We start from the raw sequence: 21535 nt of genomic DNA on the forward strand, positions 1-21535 counted from the left end.
CTCCTCTCCTCTCCTTTCTCTCTCTCTCTCTCTTTCAAATAAATCAATACATCTTTTAAAAAAATAATAAGAAAACAAGGTACAAATCAGCAAGAAAATGACCCAAAGATTTGTGATTCCAGATGGGTATAACAATAGGAAGAAGCAATTCAGAGAAGGGAACCCCACACAGACAACAAATAAAATTAAATGCTAAAAGTAGCTCATTGCAACCATGAACAGCAGAAAGAGAACAGTGGGACTGAGGCACAGGCTAATGAGCAAGAGGACAGAGTCTGATGGCACAGTCAACAGGCAGGTAACCATGGGAGGCAGGTTGTTGACGACAGTTCCGAAACGAAATGAAAGGGTAGAACACGATGATTTTTTTCAGTGGTGGCAGATTCATGAGGACTGCATCTAAAACCATGGGAGAAGGCAACACGGAGGTGCGCAGAATATCAGGGAAGGAGAAACAAGAAAGGGAGGTCTTTGAAGAGGCAGCCTGGCATGCGGTCCAGAGTACAAGGATGGGGGGAGAGGAGGCAGGCAGACTGCTCTCTTGCCAAAAGGCCGGGCGAAGAAGACAAGGATCACACGTGGAGGTGGCGTTTAGGTATCTGGGGAGCTAAAGAAAGGCATACAAGACAAAACTAATCCGAAGACTGCGGCTGTACATTATTTCTTGAGAGCTTGTTTGGAGGTTCTAGCAGGCGAACACAGCTACTCTTACACCCTTGACCGAAGACCGGTCTTCCTCTTAGCAGGGAACGTCACCTCTCCAACCGAGTGTGCAGCTTCTGGAGGGATGTACATGGGGAGGTGAGGGAGGAAGGAGACACCCGCCTAGCCAGCCAAATCAGCTGAATCAACCCTGGCGATCAGTGGGGTGACAGATGTCGCAGCCAGATCGCCCTCACATTCACGTACATTACTTCTTGCAGCTACTTCCGGAACACAGGTGCTCGTCATAATCTTAGCTGCGGATAAAATACCCTGACTTTGCATTCATCCTCATTTTCAACTGCATATGTACATATGTACATGTGCATGAAGATTCTTGACTAGCCTTCTTTGGAAGTCAATGATATGACCTTCCTATTTGAAGCAGAAGTTTCCCCAGTATTTCCAACCCCATGCTACGCTATCCACATCCTCTCTGTAGCCATTATCACCATTTAACAAATAATATAATTTTCACCTTAAAAATGCGATTGCCTCTATTTCTCACTAGGATGTCAGCTCCATGAAGTTAGCGATTTGGGGGCTGCTTTGTTTCCACCAAAAATTAAGTATACAAAACAATGCCTAGCAATCAGTAAGTAATAAATAAACACGTGGGGTCTTAAATACTTATAAATTCTTTATCTCTTTAGTATTCCCTGTATTACTTATACTAAATTAATTTTATCAGTTGTATCATCCAGGGATGCTACACAGTCTTTTGGAGGGAATAAATAATATTGTAAGAAAATGACATGTGCGCATGTGTGTGTGTTGGTGCCCTTTACATTGTGCAGTAAAACTACTAAAATTAAAATAGCTGATTACTTCATATATGTGAGAATCAGAAAGCACCGTATTAATATCATGAACAGGTAAATGAGCCGTCAGAGAATTTCTGATTAAAAAAAAAAAGAAGGGCTGGCGCCATGGCTCACTTGGTTAATCCTCCGCCTGCGGCGCCGGCATCCCATATGGGCGCTGGGTTCTAGTCCGTATTGCCCCTCTTCCAGTCCAGCTCTCTGCTGTGGCCCGGGAGTGCAGTGGAGGATGGCCCAAGTCCTTGGGCCCCTGCACCCACATGGGAGACCAGGAGGAAGCACCTGGCTCCTGGCTTCGGATCGGCGCAGTGCCGACTGTAGCGGCCATTTAGGGGGTGAACCAACGGAAGGAAGACCTTTCTCTCTGTCTCTGTAACTTTACCTGTCAAATAATAAAAAAAAAAAAAGAAAGAAAGAAAGGTTACGGAGAAAACACAAACATGGTGAAGATGCGGTAACTCAGAGAAGAAAGACCTTTGGGGGAAAAAAGACATTTGAGCAAATTTGTGAGTAATGGAATCAGCCAGAGTATGTTTGCCAGTGGCATCGGTTAGGTATTAAGGGCGTGGGGCTCCTGCCTCCTTGCTCATCCCACCACTAGGTGGCATCTCGGGCTGGGGTTAAAAATTTTCTTGTCCCAATTTACAGAAGGGATAGTACTTGTCTCCATACCCTCTTTTTTATTTAGAGATTTAGTTCACATGTTAATTCTTTAAAAATCTTTTAAAATATTTACTTTTAATAATACAATTAGCACGTACACGCTTTCCATCCGAAAGAAAAGGTAACCTTGAAAATAACTTCCAACTATCCATGTAGTTCCTTCAATTCATTGCCCTGCCTCCCTTCAACTGAGGCAAACATCATCCTGAATCCAAAGTGCATCAATTTTTAATTTCCTTTTTATATCATTTTATTGCAACTACACAAAAATCCTCAATAGTTCATGTTTTATATGTTAGTAGCTTTCAATTTTATGAAAGTGTGTTATAGTTTATATAATCTTTTGGGATTACAGTTTTCCCATTCCTATTTTTCCACATTGTTGGGCAGTGATCTAGTTCGTTCCCTTTTTTAAACTTATGCTTTTAAACATTATTGTCTTATATATATATTTGAGAGAGCAAGAACACATACAGAGAGAGAGAGAGAGAGAGATCCTGTCCTTTGATTTACTCCCCAAATTCTGACAAAAAGGAGAAGGACAAAGCCAGAAGCTGGAAGCTTAATGCAGGTATTCCCCAGGGGTGGTAGGAGCCCAACTGCCTGAGCTGTCACCACTGCCTCCCAAGGTCTGCATTTACATGAAATTCGACTCAGGAGCCTGAGCCACATATGGAATCCGGGCTCTCAGGTGAGAGACACAGGCACCCTCACTGCTGGCTTAACTGCTAGACCAAATGCCTGGCCCAGTCATTTATTTTGACTTCTGTCAATGAGCATCCGTTTTTGATCCAAAATGTGGTGTTGTGAATAGGATACCAAGTGTTTTTATTGAATACATTCCTAAGAATAGATGTGCAGGATTGCGAGGTATGCAACATCACTGTTAAGAGGGAATGCCAAGGGGCCAGTGCTGTGGTGCAGTGCGTAAAGCTGCCACCTGCAGTGCTGGTATCCTGTATGGGCACCAGTTCAAGTCCCAGCCTGGGAAAGCAGTGGAGGATGGCCCAAGTGCTTGGGCATCCTGGCTCCTGGCTTTGGCCTGGCCCAACCCCAGCCATTACAACCATCTAGGAAGTAAACCAGAGGATGGAAGATCTCTCTCTCTCTCTGTGTGTGTGTGTGTGTATGTGTGTGTGTGTGTGTAACTCTGAATTTCAAATAAATAATCCTTGAAAAAAGAGTAAAACTTGAAAACAGGAAAAGAACAATGAAAGTAAATAGACAGCCTTGGAAAACTCATTCACAGAAGGCAGTAGGGGTCTGTGCTGCTCCACTTCTAATCCAGCTCCCTGCTAATGTGGCTGGGAAAGCAGCAGAAGGTGGCCCCTGCCGGCCATGTGGGAGACCTGGCTCCTGGCTCCCGGCTCCTGGCTCCTGGCTCCTGGCTCCTGGCTCTGACTCCTGGCTCTGGTCTGGCCCAGGCCCTGCTATTGCAGAGTGAACCAGTGGGTGGAAGATCTCTCCCCCTCCCTCGCTATAGTTCTGATAAATAAATACATACACACATAAAAATATTTTTAAAAAGAGTGAATGCGAAATTATTTTCTCAAGTGGTTTCATTGACTTATATTTCTTCAGCAGAACAAGAAGATCCTGTGGGTCGGTCACATAACATCCAACTCTTGGTATTGTCAGGTTTCCGCACTTATTCAAACAGCATCGCATTATATCTTGACTTGTATTTTTTTCTGATCACTAATGTCTTTGAGCATCTCTTTATATGTTTATTGGCTCTATTTCCTTCTCCTGTAAATTGGTCTAACAGACTTTTTTTAAAAAAACAAAAACATGCCCATAATACTATTCTTCCACCCAACAACATTAGGGATGATTCTTGGCACTCAAAGAGAAGTATATTTGTGACAAATGTGCTTCCACTGATTCCATTTCTGCTTTCTTTTATTTATTCTACAAACACCCACACTAGGGATGCAGGGGCAGAAAGAGAATCCGGGATAATCAGAGAGTCCACTCCTTCTCAAAGTAAAAAAGAAATCAGACTACACACCATCTGCCCTGTTATTCAACAGGCTGGAAGAACAGGTACCGATAAAGCCAGACACAAAGCTAACAGGAAACATTACTTCTCCTAAGGATATGCTATGTTCTAATGCCATAAAGTACCAGGACACTGAGTGAGCACTGCTCAGAGAAGGGGTTCTTTATGGCGTTACACTAGTCAACGAAAAAGTTTTTTCTCTTTAATCATAGACTACCAGACACTTTGCTGTTTAACATTATACACCTAAGAATGAAACACTTGACTCTTACGGGAGATTCTAAGTCACTTAGATACAGGAAAGCAAGCCCGGTTCAGAGCTTCGGATAGAGGATATCTGGACACAGTGTTCGACATGATCCCTTGGCCAACTGTGGGTTCGCTTCTGGTGCAGACCCGAGATTGACCCTCTGGCAAATCCCTGCTTTGTTTTGAGCTCACCAAAACACTACATCATTGAATTCTCTGAAATTCCCCCATTCCTCAAAATCCTGTAAGAAAACTACCTTTTCCTGTGTTTAGTGAGTCTATTTTGCACCTCAGTAAATTTACTTTTAAATTCCACTTTCCAGGAAGTTTTCGCAGTACCTAGGTCCTTTTCCCACTGGAAGCTTCAGAAAGACTTTCGCAGAGAGCCAGATCGGAAGTGGAGCAGCCGGGACTCGAACTGGCTGTAAAGGATGCCGGCACTTTAGGCTATGGCTTTACCTACTACGCCACAGCGGCGGCCCCTCCCCCGCAGTGTATCTCACAAGGGCTCACACAGCCCTGATTCCCCCCCCCCTTCTTCTTTCATAGTATGCTCCAGGAAACAGCCTGACTCCCCCCTTCTCACCCCATGGTATCTGCCAGGAAATAGCCGCAGGCGCCCCTGCGTCTTTCCAAAAGGCTATGGAGCTTCTCTGAACCAAATTACACAAAACAGATCCCCATCCTCCAGCAAGCCGGTCCGGAGAAATGCCCCCGCCCCTCCCCACTCTCTACCGCCAGCGGGACAGCTCCACCCCTCTACTCCCAGAGTTTAGAGGAGTCCTCATCCCCGGTACGGAATGGACACTCCTCCAACATGGCGTATCCCATAGGGAATCGGGAACTGGGCGCAGCCATGTTCCCCGCCTGACAATGCTGCCGAGGGACAATGAGCACCCTGAACCAAAAGCATAGATACCGTAACACCTCCATGTTGACTCTTGGCTAGCAGAGGCTTCGTAAGTGGTATTGCGCATGCGTGGGTCCTCCCCCCACCTCCCCCCCTTCCCTCATCTCCCCCGCCCGGTGATAAGCCCCCAACCCGAGAAGGGGTGGTGCTAGAGGTGGTGACCGGAAGCGGCTGCGGTTCTCAGCCTCGGTTTAATAGTTGTCAAGAGGATTCAAGGCTCAATGACGGGCGGCCTGGGAGGGTGAGTGCTGGGGGATTCTGTGTGGTCAGTGATGGAATCGTTCGTCTAACTTGAGTTGGATGATTCTCTCATTATTTTGCTGGCTTTTTTTTTTTTTTCTCATTTCAATGTTAAGGTCTTAAAGTTCACTCTAAGACCCACTGGGTTTGATGCATTACGTTTTAAGGGTGGTTTCTTTTTTTAAAGAAATTTGTCATTTACCCAGCAGTTATTTAGAAGTGCGTTTTCAGTTTCCAAAAGTTTACCTTTTTAGTGGATTTCTATCCGTAGCTTTCTGTGTCAGGAAAATGTCTACAATGAAGCTCATTCCTTGAAAGATGAAGATACTTATGGCCTAGTCCGTTGTGAATTTTTTGAAATGCCCTGTGTATAACTCGAAAATAATACCTAATTATCTGGTTGTCATACAAAAATTTGGTCCTCTTTTTGTCTTCTCCTTCTATTACTGAGAGAGAAAACAGACATTCTCCACTGTGATGGTGATTTGTTCATTTCTCTTAACTACTGTCAGTGATCTGTTGTGAGTTAATTTTTGTATAAAGTGCGACATTAGATCAAAGTGTGTTTATTCACATATGGATGCCCAGTTGCTCCAGCAGCTTTTTGAAAAGCCTATTCTTCCATTGATATATTTTTCACCTTAGTCAAAAAATAAATTGGCTGTAGTTGTGAGGGGGTTCAGAGTTGTCTATTCTGTTCCATTGATCCATGTGCTATCCCTCTGCCTGGAGTGCCACACTACCTAGATTACAATAATTGTACAAGTCTTAAAATCGGGTAAAGTGATTCCTCCCACTTTATTCTATTTCAAAATGGTTTTAGCACTTCCACTTCCTTTGCTTTTCCATATACAGTTCAGAGTAATTTTGTTTTTATCTGCAAAACATCTTGCTTGGATTTTGATAAGAATTGTGTTAAACCTCTACTGGTATTAACATCTTGGGAAGAATTTACACCTTAACTATGTCAAGTCTTTTAATCTATGTACACAGTATGCATGTCTATTAAGATCTTTGATTTCTTTCATAGCTTGTAATTTTCAGCATACAAGTTCTCCACATGTTTTGTTAAGTTCCTACCTAAGTACTTAATTTTTTTTGGAATGGTTGTAAATGACCTTGTCTTTTAAATTTTGGTTTCCACATGTTTGCTGCTTTTGTACAGGAATATAGTTGAGTATTTTTTAAAAAGATTTTATTTATTTATTTGAAAGGCAGAAATACAGAGAGAGAGATCAATCTTCCATCTGCTGGTTCACTCTCCAAATGGCCACAACAGCCAGGGCTGAGCTAGACCAAAGCCAGGAGCCAGGAGCCAGGAGCCAGGAGCCAGGAGCTTCTTCCGCATCTCCCATGCGAGTGCAGGAGCCCAAGCACTTGGGCCACCCTCCGCTGCTGCTTTCTCAAGCACATTAACAGGGAGCTGGATCAGAAATGGAACACTTGGAACTCGAACCGGCACCCATATGGGATGCTGACACTGCAGGCAGAAGCTTAACCTTCTATGCTACAGTGCCAGCTCCTACAGATGAATATTTTGTGTTGATCTCTTATCTACAATTTTGCTCAATTCAATTATTTGTTTTAAACATCTTTTTTTTTTGGTAGATGTTTTGTTTCTGTTTTCATGAACAAGCATGTCATATACAAATAAATGGGCAGTTTTATTTCTTCCTCTCCAATCTCTGTGCACTTTTTTATTGTTTCGTTATGCTGGCTAGAACTTCCAGTACAGATCAAGTATCCCGTATCCAAAATGCTTGGGAATGGAAGTGTTCCAGATTTTGGAATTTTTCTGATTTGGGAATACATATATATATATATGTACATGTACATATATATATATATATAAAATAAGATATGTTGGAGGAAGGACCCAAGTCTAAACATAAAATTCATTTATATTTCATATCCAACATATACAGTTAGACTAAAGATAATTTTACACAATATTTTTAGTGCACCTGCATTTTTTTTTTTTTTTGACAGGCAGAGTGGACAGTGAGAGAGAGAGACAGAGAGAAAGGTCTTCCTTTGCCGCTGGTTCACCCTCCAATGGCCGCCGCAGCCGGCGCGCTGCGGCCGGCGCACCGCGCTGATCCGATGGCAGGAGCCAGGAGCCAGGTGCTTCTCCTGGTCTCCCATGGGGTGCAGGGCCCAAGCACCTGGGCCATCCTCCACTGCACCCCCTGGCCACAGCAGAGGGCTGGCCTGGAAGAGGGGCAACCGGGACAGAATCCGGCGCCCCGACCGGGACTAGAACCCGGTGTGCCGGCGCCGCAAGGCGGAGGATTAGCCTAGTGAGCCGCGGCGCCGGCCTGTGCACCTGCATTTTGACTATGGCCTGTCACATGAAGTCAAGTGTGGGATTTTCTATTTGTGGCCTCAGAAAATTTTGGGTTTTGGATTTTCAGATATGAGATGCTCTGTGTATATGTACTATGTTGAATGAGAGTGGTGAGAGTGGATGTCCTTGCATTGTTCCCAATTTTAGGGGTAAAGTATTCAGCCTCTTACCATGACAGTGTTGGTTGGAGGTGGGCTCTCGCTCTCGCTCTCTCTCCCTCTCTCCCCAGATGTTCCTGATCTGGTTGAGAGGTTCCCCTCTGTTCCTAATTTTCTGTGAGTTTTAGCATTATGGATGTTGAATTTTGTCAATACTGTATGAATTTATATGATCTCTGGATTTTTCTCATTTAGCCTGTTACTATGCATTAAGTTTTGAATGTTGAACCAGTCTTACTATATTCCTAAAAGAAACCCCACTTAGATATGACATATAATTCTTTGGATATATTGAAGGAACTGATTAGCCAATACTTTTTTTGAAAAGTTTTGCATCTAAGTTCAAGAGAGATAGTGATGTATAGTTTTCTTTTTTTGCAATGTGTTTGTGTGGTTTGGGTTTTAGGGTAAAATTGGACTCAGAATGAGTTGAGGACTGCTTTCTCCTCTTCTGTGTTCTGGAAGAGATTATGTAGAATCAGAGCTAATTTTTCTTTAAATGTTTGGTAGCGTCTTCAGTGAAACCATCTGGGCCTGAAAATTTCCATTTGGAAGCTTTTTGTAGTAATATAACCATTCAGATTATCTGTTTAATTACTTTTCATATTATCTATTTAATAGTGGATGAGTCATGGTAATTTGTGTTTTAGAAGAAGTTGGACTGTTTCATTCAGCTTGTTGAATTTATGTGCATAACGTTGTGGTATTTTCTTACTGTCCTTTTAATGGCTGTAGTATCTGCAGTTATATCTCTGTTTCATTTCTGATGTTGGTAATTTCTGTATTCTCTTTTTATCTTTGTCAGTCCTGGTAGAGGATTATCAATTTTACTGATCTTTTCTAACAGTTTTTCTCCATTGCTTTTCTATTTTCAATTTCATTGATTTTTTTTTTGCTTATTTAAACAGCCCCCTACCTGGAAAATGTTTCTCCTCTCTCAATTCAAATATATACACACATATATATGAAATAAATGTATTTGTATATTATATATAATTTGAAATATATCTATATTTTTGTTCATTGTATTTTTTAACATGTTTATTTCCATCTATTTGAAACACAGTGCAATTGATGGAGAGAAACAGAGACAAAGAGAGTGACAGAGATCTTCCATCTGCTGGCTCACTCCTCAAATGCCCACAACAGCTGGGGCTGGGGATCCTGCGGTGCCCTCTGGGTCTCCCACATGGGTGGCTGGGAACCAAGTACTTGAGCCATCACCTGCTGCTTCCCAGGGTGCACATTAGCAGGATACTGAATTGGAAGTGGAGGAACTGGAACTCAAACCAACACTCTGATATAGAATGTAGGCATCCCAAGTGGTGGCTTAATCCACAGTTCCACAACACCCACACCTATTTTCATTTTTTATTTGAAAGGCAGAGAGAGATGAAGAGAGATATTCTATCCACTGGTTCACTCCTGAAATGTCCGAGAAAGTTAGGTCTGGGCCAGGCCAAAGCCAGGAGTCAGGGACTCAATCTAGATCTCCCACACAGGCAGCAAGGACCCAAGTACTTGAGCCATCATCTGACTCCCTAGATATGCATCAGCAGGAAACTCTACTGGTAACAGAGCAATTGGGACTCAAATCTGGCATAACAATATTGGCATGTGGCCATCCCAAGCAGCAACTTAACTGTTGCATTTTATATATATATATACACACACACACACACACACACACATATATATATATACATATATACTTTTCTTCTTTGTCTTTGCTAAGAATGCCACTGGTCATTCCAAAGGACTAGCTCTTATTTTCTTTAAACCCTATAGTGTTATATTTGTTTCATTTTATTTTTTTTAAGATTTATTTATTTTTCACTTGAGAGTCAGAGTTACACAGAGAGAGGAGAGGCAGAGAGAGAGAGAGAGAGAGAGAGGTCTTCCATCCGATGGTTCACTCCCCAATTGGCTGCAACGGCCAGAACTGCGCCGATCCAAAGCCAGGAGCCAGGAGCTTCCTCCGGGTCTCCCACGTGGGTGCAGGGGCCCAAGGACTTGGGCCATCTTCTACTGCTATCCCAGGCCATAGCAAAGAGCTGGATTGGATGTGGAGCAGCCGGGACTAGAACTGGCACCTATGTGGGATGCCGGCGCTTCAGGCCAGGGCGTTAACCCACTGCGTCACAGCGCCAGCCCCTGTTTCATTTTATTTAAAGTTTTATCTTTAGTAATTCATACATCCTGGTTTTTGTTTTTATTTTGTTTAATTTTGTTTTTTTTTTCTATTTTGAATATTTTTGGTTGGGCCTATAACTTTTCAGTTATATTTATTTTTAATTAAAAATAATCTATTTTAAAGTATAAATTTCAGTCTAAATACAACTTTGTATTCCATACCTTCTGGTAGAAATCAAATAGCTTTTGTATTTATTTCCCACTTTTCTACTGGATTATTTAGGGAAAAGTTTCTTTTCTTTCTTTTTTTTTTAAATGAATTTATTCCAGAATCATAAAACTCACCCATTTAAAAGATAAAGTTCGGTGGATTTTAGGATAGTCATGGGGTTGTGCAGCCATTACCACAATACAATTTTAGAACCTTTGAAACACCCACAAAAGAAACCTTGTTTAGACTAGCAGATGTTCACTGCTCATGCCACCCCACACTCCCAGCCCTGGGCAACCACTAATCTACTTTCTATCTCTATGGATTTGCCTGTTGTGGCCATATTACAGAAATGGCATCATCAAATATGTGCTTTTGTGTGACTGGTTTCTTTCCCTTCATTTAATGATTTTAAGGTTTATTCCAGGTTGTAGCAGGTATCAGTGCTTCTTTTTTTAATTACCATATATTATTTTATTGTATGGCTATGCCAAATCTTACCCATTTGTCAGTTGATGGATATTTAAATTGTTTTTATCTTTGTTTGCTATGAATAATGTGAATATTTATGGACAAATTTTGGAGCAGATACATGTTTTGATTTCTCTCCACCTAGGAGGGGAATTTCTGAGCCATGTGGTGACTCCATGGTTCACATTTTGAGGAACTGCCAAACTAGTTTTCAGAGTAGCTGCCCCATTTTATAGTCTAACCAGGAATGTGTGAGGGCTCCAGCTTATTCACATCTTGTCAACGCTTACTATTGTCTTTTTTCTTATTTTAGCCATCCTAAGGGATGTGAACTAGTCTCCTGGTGAATGGACGATATTGGTTTTGATTTGTATTTCCCTAATGACTAATAATATTGTACAGCTTATGCTGTGATCAGAAAATTAAGCCTGCTGATTCCTAGGATTAAAACATCTATCAGATATTCTTTGTGACTGAGTTATTTGAAGAAATTTTCTAACATTTCCTTGAGTATAAGAGAAGAAGGAGTATTCTTTCTTTGGCAGCATCCTCTTTCTGTTTTAAAAATTTGACTTGGTTTATATTCTTTATTATAGTTTTATTCTTATTTTTTATTTACTTCTTTTTTCTTCCTCTCGTTTCTTTTTTTAAAAGATTTATTTATTTATTTGAAAGAGTTACAAAGAGGCAGAGAGAGAGTGAGAGAGAGAGAGAGAGGCCTCCCATCCGCTGGTTCACTCCCCATTTGGCTGCAACGGCTGCAGTTGCTCCGATCCAAAGCCAGGAGCCAGGAGCTTCTTCTGGGTCTCCCACATGGGTGCAGGGGCCCAAGGACTTGGGCCATCTTCTACTGCTTTCCCAGGCCACAGCAGAGAGCTGGATTGGAAGTGGAGCAGCCGGGACTCGAACCGGCACCCACATGGGATGCCGGCGCTGCAGGCAATGGCTTTACCTGCTACGCTACAGCGCCGGCCCCTTCCCATTTCTTTTTTTGAAAAGATTTATTTATTTGAAAGGCAGAGTTGGGCGGGTGCTGTGTCGTAGACGGGTAAAGCCACCACCTGCAGTGCCAGCATCCCATATGGGCACCAATTCGTGTCCCAGCTGTTCCACTTCCGATCCAGCTCTCTGCTATGGCCTGGGAATGCAATGGGGGATAGCCTAAGTCCTTGGCCCCTGCACCCCCGTGGGAGGCTTGGAAGAAGCTCCTGGCTCCTGGCTTTAGATCGGCTCAGCTCCAGCCGTTGCGTCCATCTGGGGAGTGAACCAGCAGATGGAAGACCTCTCTCTGCCTCTGCCTCTGCCTCTGCCTCTGCCTCGGCCTCGGCCTCTGCCTCGGCCTCTGCCTCGGCCTCTCCATGGCTCTCTGCCTTTCAAATAAATAAATAAATGTAAAAAGAAAAGAAAGAGTCATGGAGAGGCAGGGAGAGAGAGAGAGAGAGAGAGACAGAGCAAGACACACAGAGAGAGAAAGTCCTCCATCTACTGGTTCACTTCTCAAAAGGCCGCAAGGGCCAGAATTGGGCCCATCTGAAGCCAGGAGCCAGGAGCTTCTTCCAAGCCTCCCACGGGGGTGCAGGGGCCAAGGACTTAGGCTATCCCCCATTGCATTCCCAGGCCATAGCAGAGAGCTAGATGGGAAGTAGAGCAGCAGGGATTCGAACTGGTGACCATATGGGATGCTGGCACTGTAGGGGTGCTCTTACCTGCTACACCACAATGCCAGCCCTTCTTCCACCCATTTCTTATTTATGCTGTTTTAATTAGGTTCCTCTTCATTTTAAGTGGACGTTTTCCCTTTCCTAACAAGACTAAATCTATAGTGCCTCTCAGCTGATTGGACTAAAATTGTCTCTTATATTAGTCAACATCGACAAGACACTGTCCTCCCTAGATCTCTCAATAGAAGAAATAGCTTTACCTTTAGATATTTTTGAGGTAGTTTACAAATTTTAATCTTAGTCTATTAACATTTTCCTTATGGCATATCTCTCCTGTATCAAGAACACTTACTAAACTTCTTTATTCCAAATTCACAGTCAGATTTTTAACATCTATTAAACAGAACCATGTTTATTTGGGCCTACTGTCTAAAAGGTATCATATGATACAATGTTGAAAACATAAACTTTGGATCCAGGTAGATTGGGTTTGACTTAACATCACCAAACTTCTATTTCTGTGTGCCTAAAATGGAATAATAATTCTAGCAACAAATACATGGCAGGATTGTGCAAATTAGTTGAGGTACCTGATTCTGCACATTACACAGTTCATTATAATAATAATAATAATGATAATAATATCTTGTGCCAACCTGGTGCTAGATGCCTTATGAACATTAATTCATTTAATTTTTTCACAACCACTTAGGATAAATAGTTTTGGTTCATTTTGAAAAATATAATTGAAGAAGCCTTTTCATATTCTCACAGATAATAACTGGCAGAGCCAGAAAATCAACCTTTATTAATTTTTAGTAAAATCTCATGGTGTCACTCATATTGCATTTTAATTACTAAGTGTTTCCTACACCGTGTCTGCTCCACAGGACCCAGTGACATGAGCTGTCCCTTGATGCCTTCAGGCAATGTTTGTATGGCTCTGACCTTGTGAATGTTGTCTTTCTAGGTTTCTTGGAGGTTCTTGGAGATTCTGCGGAGTCACCGGGCCAGACCCCACAAAAGGCTCTTCCTTTTGACCCCAGAAGCTCTGAGTCCACAGACACACTGCGCTTCAGCCTCCTGGGAAGAGTGGAGCTGTCAGCAGGAGAGCCCCAGGGCTGAGGTCTATCAGGAACATGGCAGCTAATGCAGATGTTTGCCAACCAGGGGGACATGGCAACACCTGTGAGGTGAGGAGGAAGGGGCGCCCAGGGGTACGAATTCATCTGGGGCTCCTGAACCTGAAGGAAAGATTTGATCTCTTTGTTTTCATCTGCATAAAGGTGTATTAAATAGCGTTTCATCACTACAATGAAATAACCAAGGGAACTAACTTTATAAAGATAAAAAAGATTTTTTAGCTCATGGTTCTGGAGATTCACAGTCCACGATCAGGTGGCCCCATTGGTTGGGCATCTGTTAAGGGCATTCTTACTGACAGAGTCCCTAGGTGGTGCGGAGTACCGCATGGAAGGGAGAACACACCCATCTACACTCTCCTTATCTATTACTGTCCTTATCAAGCCACCGTGATTCAGCTGTTCACCCTAATTCAGCTTCACCCTAATAATTTAATTCAATCACTTCCCAAAGGCTCTTCTAAACACCGTATTTTGATTAGATTTCCTACTCCTTAGTAGCACTAACATGAGAGTTTGGAGACTAAACCTTTAGCACATGAGCCTTTGGGGGACACCCAAACTTATAGCCAAACCATAGCAGAGGGTACTTCAAAATGTTCATCGAAAATGGAATTAAAGCATCAGTTTTATTTTGGTGCAAAAAATTTTTGAAACTCATTCTTTTTTTCATAGTATGAATTTTCCACAAACTTTTTGAAGATCTTGTTTATTACTTTTTTTCTTGGCAGGATCAGTTCCTCCCCCAACACACCCATATACATATTGTGATTGGCAATTTATTTCTCTTTTGTAAACTTCCCACTCCTCTTCCACTGATGATTGGTGTATCTTAGTTTATGTATTTTAAAAAAATTTAAGTTAATAACCCTTTGTCATTCTTGTATATTTTTATGAATCTTTTTTACTACTTTGTAATTTTCAATTAGTTTTTTTTATTTTTTATTTATTTGACAGGTAGAGTTATAGACAGTGAGAGAGAGAGACAAAGAGAAAGATCTTCCTTCCGTTGGTTCACTCTCCAAATGGCCGCCATGGCCGGCGCTGCGCCGATCTGAAGCCAGGAGCCAGGTGCTTCCTCCTGGTCTCCCATGCGGGTGCAGGGCCCAAGGACCTGGGCCGTCCTCCACTGCCTTCCCGGGCCACAGCAGAGCTGGACTGGAAGAGGAACAACCAGGACTAGAACTCGGCACTCATATGGGATGCCGGCGCCGCAGGCGGAGGATTAACCAAGTGAGCCACGGTGCCGGCCCCTCAATTACTTTTTAGTTTTATTTAAAAGTGGTACTAGGGGCCGGCACTGTGGCACAGCAGGTAAAGCCGCCACCTGCAGTGCCGGCATCCCATATGGGTGCTGGTTCGAATCCCGGCTGCTCCACTTCCAATCCAGCTTTCTGTTATGGCCTGGGAAAGCAGTGGAAGATGGCCCAAGTCCTTGGGCCCCTGCACTCGCATGAGAGACCCAGAAGAAGCTCCTGGCTTCTGGCTTTGGATCATTGCAGCTCCAGCCATTGCAGCCAATTGAGCAGATGGAGGACCCCCCATCCTGCCTCTCCTTCTCTCTCTGTGTAATTCTGACTTTCAAATAAATAAATCTTTAAAAGTGATACTAAGTATCAAATAGTTCTGGAAATCTTGTTAGAAAAATAGTTCTTCCCAGTTTCCTTTTCTATAGATGCCAGCTCCCTAAGAAGCACTCTCGATATCTTTAATATCTGTGTTTTTTTTTTTTTCAGTTTGGAGCATTATCTGTTGATTTTCCACCATGGAACCTAGAGATTTAGCTTTTCTTTCTTTCTTTTTTTCTTTTTTTCTTTTTTTTTTTTTTTTTTGACAGGCAGAGTGGACAGTGAGAGAGAGAGAGAGAGACAGAGAGAAAGGTCTTCCTTTTTTCCTTTTGCTGTTGGTTCACCCTCCAATGGCTGCCGCGGCCGGCGCGCTGCGGCCGGTGCACCGCGCTGATCCAAAGGCAGGAGCCAGGTATTTATCCTGGCCTCCCATGGGGTGCAGGGCCCAAGCACTTGGGCCATCCTCCACTGCACTCCCTGGCCACAGCAGAGAGCTGGCCTGGAAGAGGGGCAACCGGGACAGAATCCGGCACCCCTACCGGGACTAGAACCCGGTGTGCCGGCGCCGCAAGGCAGAGGATTAGCCTAGTGAGCCGCGGTGCCGGCCAGATTTAGCTTTTCTAGACAACCCCACTCACATACACATTTCCTCCTAAGATAAATATATCATTGTTTAGGTAGAATCCATGATTAGTGTTTATTATTCTTTTTTTAAAAAGGGATTTATTTACTTATTTGAAAGACAGGGTGACAGAAGGAGTGAAATCTTCCTGCCGCTGGTTCACTCCCCAAGTGGCTGTGATGGCTGGGGCTGGGCCAGGATGAAGACAGGATCCAGGAGTGTCTTCCGGGTCTCCCATGTGGGTGCAGGGCCACAGCACTTGGGCTGTCCTCCTCTGCTTTCCCAGACACATTAGCGGGGAGCTGGAACAGAAGTGGAGCCTCGGAGACTTGAACTGGCATCTGTCTGGGATGCCAGCACTGCAGGTAGAGACTTAACCTTCCACGCCACAGCACCGGTGCCCAGCTTTGTTCTTTCAGTTCAATATTCCTTTGACTATTTTAGATTTTTTATGTTCCCATATACACTTTAGGATTTTTTCTAATTCTGTAAAGAATGTTATTAGTATTTTAAATATTGATTTATATATTTGAAAGGCAAAATCAAGAGAGAGAGAGAGAAGGAAAAGGGCGGGGCGGGGGAATCTTCCATCTGCTGGTTCAGTCCCCAGATGGTCGCAGCAGATCTGGGCCAGGCTAAAGCCTGGAGCCAGAAGCCAAGAAATCCATCTTGGTCTTCCACATGGGGAGCAAGGACTCAAATACTTGAGCCTTCATTCACTGCCTTCACAGGAGAATACCGAGAAATTGGAATGGAAGAGGAGTATCCGAGGCTTGAATGGACCTTCCGATAAGGGATGCCGGTGTTGCAAACAACAGCTTTTCCTGGTGTTGCAGCCATTTGGAGAGTGAACCAGCATGATCTTTCTTTGTCTCCCTCTCTCTCTGCCACTCTCATTTTCAAATACATACATACATACATAGATTTTCTTTAAAAAATACAATTATAAGAGCAGAAGAAATGAGCAAGGGAGGGCCTGCCATAGACAGGGGAAGGTAGTCCTGGCCAGAGCCTGAAGCACTGATGTCTAAAAGAGAAGCAAACAAAGAACCAGGGAAGAAACAGGTAATGAAGCCAGGGAAACCAGTCCTGTGTCTGGGAAGCCAAGAGAAAAAAAGGGTTCTCAGAATGAAGGAGGAATTAACTCTGTCCAATGTTCAGATAAATAAATCTTTTTTTAAAAGAATCATTTATGTTATTTTTTTCTGGGCCCTTTTAAAATTTGCTTTGCCCCTCATTCTATCAGGTTGTTGCTATTAATTTATATTTATTTATTAAGGATATTAACTCTATCTTTTTATTAAAGATTTTATTTATTTATTTGAAAAAGTTATAGAGAGAGAGGGAGAGGGGGAGGAGGAACAGAGAGAGAGAGAATTTTCCATTCACTGGTTCACTCCCCAGATGGCCACAATGGCTGAGGATGGGCTAGGCTGAAGCCAGCAGCCAGGAGCTTCCTCTGGGTCTCCCACATGGGTGCAGGGGCCCAAGGACTTGGGGCCTCCTCCGTTGCTTTCCCGGGTGCATTAGCAGGGAGCTGGATCAGAGGTGGAGCAGTGAGATCTGGAACCAGCACCCATATGGCACGCCAGCATCACAGGTGTCGGCTCTACCCCTACACTGCAGCACCAGCGCCAACTCTTATCTTTCATATATGCCGCAAATCATTTCTCCCAACTGCTCGTTTGTCCTTTAAATTAAAATTGTGTTATTTTATCAATGTACTCACATAATTGAGCTTATAAATCTTTTGTTTTCTCTAAGTTTTAGATCATAACTAGAAAGATCATAACTAGAAAGGCCCTTGCCATTGCTCAGCTATATTTGAAAACACACACGCGCGCACACACACACACACACACACATAACTCTTGTATTTTCTTTTTAGTACTTTTGTGTTTTTATTTTCTGTTTCTGTGATTATCTGGTTGTTTGTTTCTGTTGTAACACCTTAGCTGGGAAATCCATCTTCATATTCTTTGCACATCTGTCCCAACACCAATTGCTAAATAACTTATATTTTTCCCACTAAAATGCAATACTATACTGACATTTACATACATCCCAATATGTAACTCTAGGATATTTCTGGACTTTATTCTATTCCATTGAGCTGCCTTATGGTCATCAACTTAATTATTCTTATTAATCTCTTTATAATTTATTCTAATAGATGGTAGGGCTAAGTCTCTGATTACCCTTTTTTAGAAATCTACCACTTTCTTTTCTACATACAATTTATAATAAGCATGACATATTTTTTAAAAATCCTCTTGTTGTCAGTGAGCTTGCTTTAAATTTATACTTTAAGATAGGACTATCTGTTTATGGTCATTCAGATGTACTAAAGAATTGGGTATGTCTGCATTTTTATCAAGTAATCTTTGTGTTCCCCATTAGTGTGCCAGTGTTTTCTACAAATATATTTTGGCATTAGTTTTTGTTTCTATTTGGTAAATGAAAAAGCAATGCAAATGTATTCGAATATTTATCATTATAAATTGGAACTAAAATTACAATTATAGCCACACAAAAGGTAGTTGAGAGAAAATAAATGAAAGGAAAATAAAAAACAATCTTATGGTTTTCTTATTCTTTTTCAGAAGAAGGCTATAGGTATTGATAGACCTATTATATTTTAGAGAAATATGCACATAATTATGATCTTCTGTTGGAGCAAATGAATAGAAGAATAAAAATAAATAGTAACTTTCAAGTGAGAATTAAGGGGTGAAATACCAAAATTTGAAGTGCCAAGAAAGTTAAAGGAATATACAAAGAAATATATAAATTGTATAAATACAACCTAGTGATAATAATTACATATTATAAATGGATTAGAAGCATTCATTGAAATAAATGATTTTCAGATTAATTGGAAAAAGGGAACAAGCATTAATTCCCCAAGGTACATTTAAGATTTATTTATTTACTTATTTGAAAGTCAGAATTAGAGAGAGAGCAGGAGCCAGGAGCTTCTTCTTGGTATCCCACATGGGTGCAGGGACCCAAGCACTTGGACCATCTTCTACTCCTTCCCCAGGTGCATTAGCAGGGAGCTGGATCAAAAGTGGAGCAGCCAGGACTCGAACTGGTGCCTATATGGGATGCTGGTGTTGTATATAGTAGATTAACCCACTGCCACAGTGCCAGCCCTGGTACAGAATTAGTTTATAAATATAAGTTATACTTGAAGACCCTAGCACAGGCATTTGGTGTGATGATGAAAACTTTGCTTGGGACACTCACATCCGATATCAGAGTGCCTGGGTTTGAGTCCTGGCTCTACTCCTGATTCTAGCTTCCTATTGATGTACACCCTGGGAGACTGCAGGTGATGGCTCAAGTATATAGATCCCTGCCCCTCATGTGAGAGATGCAGATTGAATTTCTAGCTCCTGGCTTCCGCCTGGCTCAGCTGTGACTGTTGAGGGCATTTGAGGAGTGAACCAGTAAATAGGAAATCTCTCCCCCGACCCCCTGACCCTCTGCTTTTCAATAAATAAATACATTTTTAAATTACTGGAGAAATTTTCCAGCTATTGAAACTTTAATGAGATGATTAAACCGTTAAAAAAAAATCAAGATTCAGAACATATGGAAATAAAGGAATAGACCAAGAACATAGAAACCTGGAGCTGCAATTTTAATATCTGCCTAGAAGGAATGTAAGCTCAAAAACATCACAAGGGCTAAAGGTAAATGGTTCAAACTAGTATATACCAAGAATTAGAAAAATTATCAATACACTTATAGCTAATAACATATTCTTAAGCTGTGTAAAATTGAAACTAGCAGAAATAGTTAATTCCACCATTAACCATTTTTAAATTTAAATTTTTTTTATTTGAAAGACAAAGGTCTCCCATCCCCTGGTTCACTCCCCAAATACCCACAACAGCTGGGGCTAGCTGAGGCCAAACCAGCAGCCAGGAATTCAGTTCCGGTTTCCCAAGTAGGTGGCAGGGCCCCCAGTACTGAGCCATCACCTGCTGCCTTTCAGGATGCGCTTTTACCAAAAAGCCGAAATCAGGAATGGAAACTAGGACCTGAATCCAGGCACTGCAATATGCGGTGCAAGCATCCCAACAGTATCTTAATTGCTGTGCCAAACGCCTGCTCCTTTTCAGTAACTATGTCATCAAGCAAAGAAAAATAATCTAAAGCTTTACTATAATATGTCTCATTGTATTCTGTGACCACAGAGCATTCCATTAAGAAGTAAAAAACTGGCTAAAATAAATCATCTCTATATACATTGAGAATATTTCATAGGGGCCAGCATTGTGGCATGGCAAATTGAGCCACCACCTGTGACGCCAGCATCCAATATGAGCACAGGTTCAAGTGCTAGCTGCTCCACTTCTGATCCAACTCCCTGCTAATCCACCTGGGAAAGCAGCAGATGACAGTCCAAGTGCTTGGGCCCCTGCCACCCACGTGGGAGACCCAGATGGGGCTCCTGGCTCCTGGTTTCAACCTGACCCAGCCTGAGCCATTGGGGCTAAATAGCTCAAATTAAAATAACTATTTGGGGAGTATACCAGTGGATGGAAGATATCTCTCTCTCTCTCTATCTGTCCCTCTGTTTCTGTAACTCTGCCTTTCAAATAAATAAATCTTAAGAAACAAAGGGAAAAAAGGTATTTTGTCAATATATTTTAAAGAGAAAATACAAATCACATTACAAAATACATAGAGGTAAACTTCAAACAGCACATGTCAGTTTATGAAGTAAAGCTAAACTTGCAGGTAGAGGGGAAATTATAGATCTGAAATTATAGATCTTTCTTGTACACATGAACTTCCTGTTAAAAAGAAACAGCCTTTCCACTGGGCCCCTGTCCTTCTCCTCCAATTATCTCCCATCTTTCCTCATTCGACTTCTTTCCTACTTCTGTGTTGCTATCTTCTCCCAGGCATACAGCATGTAATCATATTTTCCATTTGAAAAAAGCCTCCCTTCCAGCCAATTTGTTTGACCAAAAGAGTAATTTATTCTTGTAAGTTGACTGACAAGATTTGCATAAAAATAATGCCTTTGATGTCCTGGATTTCAGGCCAGAGACTTGGTTCCTCAAATTGGGGTGGGGGTGGAGCCCATTCCCCTGTAGTCCCCCCCGTGGTACAGGTCTCTGCAGGTCCTGAAAGTCCTAATTATGGCAAGCTCTCTACTCTGAGCTCTCTCCCCTCTTATAATCTAAACTGCCATTCCTACTACATCCTTTCTAGGATCCTAATACATTGTTGCCTAAAAAGCCTGCCAAAAGAACACCAACAGGGGTCAGTGCTGTGGCTCAGCAGGTTAAAGACACAGCCTGCAGTGCCGGCATCCCATATGGGTGCCAGTTTGAATCCTAGATGCTTCACTTCTGATCCAGCTTCCTGCTAATGCACCTGGGAAAGCAGCAGGGGATAGCCCAAGTCCTTAGGCCCCTGCACCCACATGGGAGACCAGAGGAAGCTCCTGGCTTCTGGCTTTGGCCTGGCCGAGTCCTGATTGTTTTGGCCATTGGGGAGTGAACCAGCAGATGGAATATCTCTCTCTGTGTCTCTCCCTCTCTCTGTGTATATTTCTGTTTCTCAAATAAATAAATCTTTTTAAATCTTTTTAAAGATTTATTTATTTATTTGG

The 21535-nt window shown here is 42.3% G+C and overlaps 1 protein-coding gene across 1 annotated transcript in view; it reads left to right on the top strand.

Moving 5' to 3' along the window:
* Window positions 1-5436: 5436 nt before the first annotated feature.
* The window catches only part of ZNF81 (zinc finger protein 81), a 64431-nt gene continuing 48332 nt past the window's right edge, over window positions 5437-21535 (top strand). The window contains exons 1-2 of the mRNA XM_008272556.5: window positions 5437-5588; window positions 13539-13761. Of these exons, the coding sequence (XP_008270778.1) occupies window positions 13708-13761 (54 nt within the window). The 5' untranslated portion in view covers window positions 5437-5588; window positions 13539-13707. The remainder of the gene's footprint in view (window positions 5589-13538; window positions 13762-21535) is intronic.

The sequence above is a fragment of the Oryctolagus cuniculus genome, chromosome X, assembly GCF_051225735.1.
Source record: "Oryctolagus cuniculus isolate XC-2025 breed Fujian yellow rabbit chromosome X, ASM5122573v1, whole genome shotgun sequence".
Classification (NCBI taxonomy): Eukaryota; Metazoa; Chordata; class Mammalia; order Lagomorpha; family Leporidae; genus Oryctolagus; species Oryctolagus cuniculus.